Consider the following 7,525-nt stretch of genomic DNA (forward strand, 5'->3'; position numbering starts at 1 on the left):
TTCGTGTGGCATTTCTTTATCTGTTACAGAAGGAGACTTGATTTCCTCATGATCACTTTCGAGGGAAATGAGATCCTCCTCCGTATCTTGCGGAGGCTTTGTAAGGTTAGAGCGGGAGCTAACCTTTAAAATATGCTCTGTCTGAGCGACCGCAGCCATGACTTGCAGATCGGCCTCCTTCTTATCTATTAAATCTCTAATGAGGTTCCAATAAGAGAAGGCAGTCACAGGAATTTTTTCTGGCCCAAAAGTATTATAATAGTCCTGAAGACAATCCCCTACTCTACGCCATCTTTTAATATCAATAGTTCCTTCCTGTGGGAACCAAGGGCAAGTGTCTTTTACAAAATCAAAAAATTTAAACAAATCATTACCTTTAACCTTTACTCCTCGTATCTTTAAAGCCTCTTTTAATTGTCCTACATAGATCTGATGTTGGCTTAATTCTTGTCCCATTTCGGACGCGTCACTTACCTTCGATTCTGACGCGGCAGGTTCCCGCGGTGATCGGAAGAGTTCACTTTCTTTTGTCTTTGTTAGTGGTCGACCGTCCTTTGGCGTCCTCTTCCTCACGGAGTCCCTCGTTTCCAGGTCCCTGTTCGGGCGCCACGTATCCCGGCCCATGGGATTGTCGAAGCAGGCCCTGGAGGAGGGAGTGGGAATTTGGGGAACAAGAGACACGAGAAATGGAGACAAGACAGTGCTCTGATCAAGTCTCGTTTAATGGCGGTAATGCAGTGCCTTATATACACTTGGAGAGGAAGGGGTTGGGCCAAGGCGGAAATGATCTCATTTCGGAGGGCGTGGCCAGGCAGGTTTCAGTTTCAACGGTTGGACGTCATGTTGCGCCTGCGCTATAAAGTAACAATTTTCACGCGCACGGGAAAGATGGGTGAAGAAGAAGCAGGAAGAGCTCCATCTTGTGTGAGGTATTTTATACAGGGGAAAAAGACAAATCTAGGAAGGAGGTGAGAGGTGGAAATGAATAGCGCTCAGGCGTTTAATCGTCAATAATTACTCGCTATGGCCGGGGCGCGCAGCTCCGGACAGTCATCTAGTAATGGAACTCAGTAAGTAAAACTATTTAATTTTCTAAGAAATATTGGTCATTATTGTGTACAAAATGTAAGACAAAGAATCTCAGATACTTGGCTTGCAAATTCTTAAAGGCTTATTACCAAAATAGGTCCCTTAAATGGGGCAGATTTGGGAAGGGAGAAAAACTTGTCTAAGTTGGACAAGTTGGTTTTAGGGATATTTAGTTAGCGATATCTAATGGGTCTGGGGGACGGATTCAGGATTCAGCAATAAAATCTAGGATAACACATTGTGTCCTGCAACACTTCCTTGAATGCAGAATCAACTCATAGCATCTCTGCTTAGTCTTGACCTTGTGCAGAGGAGTAATACACAAGCCAACTATCCATCAGAAATATCCAGTCTTTTGCAGAGAATTTACCATGTCTCTCCAATACTTGACAATTAAGGACCTCTCTCCAAACAAATCGCCCCTTATTACAGGTGTTACTAGATGTCGTTTTAGTTTCCTTGGTAACAACTATCTCTGTAGATTTACTGTATCTGCAAATGTTTATTGCAATTTTCAGAAAAGATCCACCCTGTCTGCAATCCCCAGAGAACTCTGTGATCCCAGAGCCACTGGTTAGGTAAAAAGGAATAAGAGGAGTCTTTTGTAACAGATAAATTCAGCAATACCTTGGGTTTGTACATCAGGATTCTTTAGTTTTTATCAAAATTGTCCACCAAAATATCCACTCTCTGGTAAGTGCCCAGATATTCTCATTTATTTGGCTTTCACTTGTCTTCCTTTTTTGGCAATTGATCACATAGAACTGAAGATCACAACATAAATCTGAAAGAAAGAATTAGTATAACATTCCAGTTAATTCACTAGGATTTACTAATATTTTACAGGAAAAATAAAATCAGATGCATAACTAAATGCAAAGTTTAAATCTGAATTCTCTATAGAAATAACATGTCCAGAAATAATTTTTTCAGGGCATTGCATAGACAGACTCTAGTCTAAAGTATTTTCCATCTCTCTTCATTATGATCGCAACATAAATGCTTTGTTCTCTCAAAAGAAAGTTGAAAGAAGCCACAAATTTAACACTGCTCTTTTTCTACTAAATTTTCAGATATTCCTATTTTACCAGCACAAGCATCTATATGTTTCATTGCAAAGCCCTTGAATGAATCATGTCCATTATCAACACATCATATGTTGACATCACCACCTTCTTCTTGGTTGGGTTGCCAGGGCTAGAATATGCACACATCTGGATATCTATCCCCATCTGCAGCATGTATCTTATTGCTGTTCTAGGAAATTGCACCATCCTTTTTATCAAGACAGAGCCCTCCTTGCATGAGCCCATGTACTATTTTCTTTCCATGTTGGCTATGTCTGACTTGGGTTTGTCTTTATTGTCTCTGCCCACTATGTTAAGCATCTTCCTGTTCAATGCTCCTGAAATTTCATCCAATGCCTGCTTTGCCCAGGAATTCTTCATTCATGGATTCTCAGTACTGGAGTCCTCAGTCCTCCTGATCATGTCATTTGATAGATTCCTAGCCATCCACAACCCTCTGAGATACACCTCAATCCTGACAACTGTCAGAGTTGCCCAAATAGGAATAGTATTCTCCTTTAAGAGCATGCTCCTGGTTCTTCCTTTCCCTTTCACTTTAAGAAGCTTGAGATATTGTAAGAAAAACCAGTTATCCCACTCCTACTGTCTCCACCAGGATGTCATGAAGTTGGCCTGCTCTGACAACAGAATTGATGTCATCTATGGCTTTTTTGGAGCACTCTGCCTGATGATAGATTTTATTCTCATTGCCGTGTCTTACATCCTGATCCTCAAGACTGTACTGGGAATTGCATCCAAAAAAGAGCAGTTTAAGGCTCTCAATACTTGTGTTTCACACATCTGTGCAGTGATCATCTTCTACCTGCCCATCATTAACCTGGCCGTTGTCCACCGCTTTGCCTGTCACGTCTCTCCCATCATTAATGTTCTTATGGCAAATGTTCTCTTACTTGTACCTCCACTAATGGACCCAATTGTTTATTGTATAAAGACTAAACAGATTAGAGTGAGAGTTGTAGCAAAATTGTGTCAACGGAAGATTTAACAGGCATACGTGACAGAAAACCTGGAAATGTCTGATAAGATATTTAAGGTCAATTTGAGAAAACCTAATATTTGACACAAAGAATTATCAACACATATTTTTGTTGTTATCATAGATTTATTTTATTCACTCTGGATACTGAGAATGGGATTAAAACTATAAACAGGAAGTACATTGCCTGAGGTCCCCATTTCAGTTAACTAGAATAAAAATAAGTGTCTTATGATAGTACCTCTGATACAAACAACAAATTACAACCAAGTCAGAAAAATGATATTTTTTACAGTCTGACAGAAGTTGGATTCCTCGTTGTCTACATTCAGTCTCTCTATACCAGGTTCTTTTACTGCTAGACCTAAATTTTATATTATATCTGTCTCTTTATCCATTTTAATCATGTTAATATGTTACCATCTTTTTTAAAATTCCAGCTTTTATATTTGATATGGGTTGGATTCTTACATGGGTGTATTGGACCCAGGTAGTGAGCATAATACCCAACAGATAGTTTTTCAGTCCAGTCCTGGCCCTGTCACTTCCCCACCCTGATAGTCTGCAGTCACCAAGCATTTCTTCAGCAAAATATTGGTAAGTTCCCTGCCTTATAATAGATTCGCTATGCAAGGCAAGAGTAATTGAAAAGGCCAAGCGAATGTATGAGTGCCTTTTATAAATTTGAATTCTTACTTCTTTAGAAATACAATTAAATCAATCAATAAATATATATATATATATTTTCTTTTCTTTCTTTCTTTCTTTTTTTTTTTTTTTTTTTTTTTGAGATGAAATCTGACTCTGTAGCCCAGGGTGGAGTGCAGTAGCACAATCTCTGCTCACTGCAACCTCTGCCTCCCAGGTTCAAGCTCTTCTCTTGCCTCTCAGCCTCCAGAGTATCTAGGATTACAGGCACGTATCACCACCCCCAGCTAATTTTTGTATTTTTTGTAGAGACAGGGTTTCACCATATTGGCCAGGCTGGTCTCAAACTCCTGACCCCAAGTGATCCACCCGCTTTGGCCTCCCAAAATGCTGGAATTACAGACGTGAGTCAACACGCCAAGCCAAATAACAATATTCTAAGACCCTACATGGGCTGGACCTTTTCTACTTCTTCTATATCATTAGATTTGTTATTAAACTCCAGCCACATTGACCTACTGAATTGTTTTTGAATTTACAGAGCTCTTTGTTTTCTGTGAGTTTTCACATCAGAACTATTTTGTTAAAATTCTCTTGACACCAATTTTGTATAGCACATTCCCATTTTTTTTCTTTAAATTTTGGCTTAATTTCAACATAAATTACTTAGCCTGAGTTTGTATGATGACCCTCTCTTTTATCTTTTTTATTCCTAGTTTATTCTTTATTCTTTGTTATACTTAATATTTGCAATTATAGATACCTTTTATGCTTATTTCATTTCTTTCTACTTCTTGAATAAAGTGTATTATGAGCGATTGAAGAAACCTATCTAATTTCTTTATTTTTTCCTATGTAATGTCTAGCACATTTCTGAGGAAGAGTAGATTTCAATAAATAAATGCTAATGAATGATTTTAAAAATAAGACCATGTTTGTAGAAAAAGTAGTTCGCTGAAGAGTTCAGTAATATTTATTCACAGTAGGATACAACTTTCTTAAATTGTGTATTTCAAATGTAGGCATATCATTGATGGTAAAGATTTTTAAAACAGGAAAAAAGATATGATATAAAGAGAAATTTATTGCTTTAGATTTGTGGCTGACAAATAGTCCAACTTTCCTTCCCATTATGACCTCAAAATCTTGCATATTGTAAAAACCACGTTAGCCTTTTTATTTTACCCACTCCTTCAATCAAGTCCTTTCCGTCAATCACGTCAGTTCAAGTCTCCTACACTTCACAGGTAAATCAAGAAACACCTTCCAGGAACGTCAAATGCTTAAAACATAACAATCAGCCCACAGCTGACAGTACCTCCCAATTAATGGAAAATTTTAACAGGCACAAGCATTACTTTTAAACCTCTAATATATGCACGATGTGCTTCCAGGTATTTTTACGCATTTAAAAAAGTTGTTTTTCACAATGACCCAGCTTTTTATAAAGGGTTTTTTCCTATTTATTTTAGTTGAAGAGATTCAGGCTCTGAGAGTTTGATTTTGTGAAATTCACACAGAGAGGAAGTCAAAAGCTGGGATTCAAACCTAATCTCTGATACTCCAGGATAGTATTATCTTGAGTACATTTTAGTTTTTAAATTCAGAGCCACATATGTTTTCACAAACCTATCCTAGTATAGAAAATTCTATCATCAGATCAGGGCAAGAACTGCTTCTGTATTCGAGGTGCGTAACTATATCCATCTGCCTTTTCCAAAGTCTTAAAAATACAGACATGGGTTTGGGGTTGTAGCACAACAAAGCAGTAGTTGACATGCTTTATTAATTGAAAGAAACAGAAACTCCTATTCTCCCAGTGTGAGGACAGGCAGCCCAATATGAAGACTTCATTTCCACTAACAAGATGAGTAACAATTGGGTGGCTTTAATAGGCATCTTATTCTTTCAGGATATTGTACATAGATGTCTCATACAAGAGTCGCAAAGAAAATCTGTATTTTTGGGGTTTTGAGCAGTCTTAATAAAATAAAATGAAAAATAAAATAAAGATACATGAATGCCTGTGGGGTAGGTGATGATTTATGGTCAACATAATGATTTGCACATGTTCCTGAAATGAAGAACGTAGCAAACAACAGCAAACCCAATTTTATCTTAAAGAAATGTAAACATTCTGAGGTAAAATATCATAATGGCTAACAGACATGAATTAAAAGTTGTAGGAACCTTGGGAGCTACAGCACACCTAAGTGCTGGAAAGAAGTTGTTATCACTGCTAACTTATATGCTTCAGCTCTCTATTTTGTTTCTATACGTATTTTGAACAAAGCAAACCGATGTAGTTTGCTAAACCGTGGGTGGACAAAGAGGCAGTAGAGCACTTTTTATCTCTCAACAAAAAGAGGAAAGAGAACTGTCACTCTCAGACCCACTTGAAAGAAAAATGTTTAATAGCTTCCTTCATATTCTAAGCAGAAGTGATCAGTATACCAAGGACAAAAACTTAATGTGACTGACACAACTGGTTCCTATGCCAATCCCTGTGCCACTACCCCATCACTGTGACTGTGATATATTACAATGGCCATTCTCTTTCCAGAAAATTTGGAGACATGATATCACACAGGAATAAACAACACAAACATTAATTTTAAAAAACCTAACAGCCCAGTATGTATCTACTAGAACAACCAATAATGGCAGAATGACTCCAGTGAGAAACAATAATAACAAAAATGCTATTTACAAAAAATGATCACTAAATGATATCTAAGAAATCAGTTTATGTAACAGTCTGGAGAGATTTCATTGGTAGCACTTTAAAAAGCATACATTATTGTACTACACCAGTGATTAAGTACCAATGTACCTAGCAGTAATTGTGACTCATGGAGAAATCAAGCCATCAAAGACAGACAGGTACCCAGAAATATGCCATTTGAACTAATGGCACTTATTCAGTAGTCATGAAAATTTTACATTTTAATCTTGGTAAGGCATTAGAATCACCCAGGGAGCTCTCAAAAGTTGAGATATTCAGGTTAACATCATAGTCAATTAAATCAGAATACCTAATAGAATTTCACCCATTCACATGTTGATGAATATTAGTCATTTTCAAATGTTGGTTAATATGATAAAGTTCCTGTAGACGTTCTTAGAGTGCGTTTGCTTCAAACAAGAACTAACTTTTCTAGAAACGGTATTTTAAGTCACAAAGTAGGTATTTATTTACCTATGGAAGATAATACTAAACTTTGTCACCAAAGAACTTGCACTGATTTACACATCTAATAGGAAAGTGTAAGCATTCTTTTTTTTTTTTTTTTTTTAATTTATTTATTATTATTACACTTCAAGTTGTAGGGTACATGTGCACAACGTGCAGGTTTGCTACATATGTATACTTGTGCCATGTTGGTGTGCTGCACCCATCAACTCGTCATTTACATCAGGTATAACTCCCAATGCAATCCCTCCCCCCTCCCCCCTCCCCATGATAGGCCCCGGTGTGTGATGTTCCCCTTCCCGAGTCCAAGTGATCTCATTGTTCAGTTCCCGCCTATGAGTGAGAACATGCGGTGTTTGGTTTTCTGTTCTTGTGATAGTTTGCTGAGAATGATGGTTTCCAGCTGCATCCATGTCCCTACAAAGGACACAAACTCATCCTTTTTTATGGCTGCATAGTATTCCATGGTGTATATGTGCCACATTTTCTTAATCCAATCTGTCACTGATGGACATTTGGGTTGATTCCAAG

General features: G+C 37.6%; 1 protein-coding gene across 1 annotated transcript; it reads left to right on the forward strand.

The window, feature by feature from the left end:
- The first annotated feature begins 2,223 nt into the window (after window positions 1–2,223).
- Window positions 2,224–3,162, forward strand: OR51A4 (olfactory receptor family 51 subfamily A member 4). The gene has a single exon (XM_038004941.2). The coding sequence runs from the start codon at window positions 2,224–2,226 to the stop codon at window positions 3,160–3,162; it is 939 nt and encodes a 312-aa protein (XP_037860869.2).
- The last annotated feature ends 4,363 nt before the right edge of the window (window positions 3,163–7,525 follow it).

The sequence above is a fragment of the Chlorocebus sabaeus genome, chromosome 1 (genome assembly GCF_047675955.1).
Source record: "Chlorocebus sabaeus isolate Y175 chromosome 1, mChlSab1.0.hap1, whole genome shotgun sequence".
In the NCBI taxonomy this organism is placed as follows: Eukaryota; Metazoa; Chordata; class Mammalia; order Primates; family Cercopithecidae; genus Chlorocebus; species Chlorocebus sabaeus.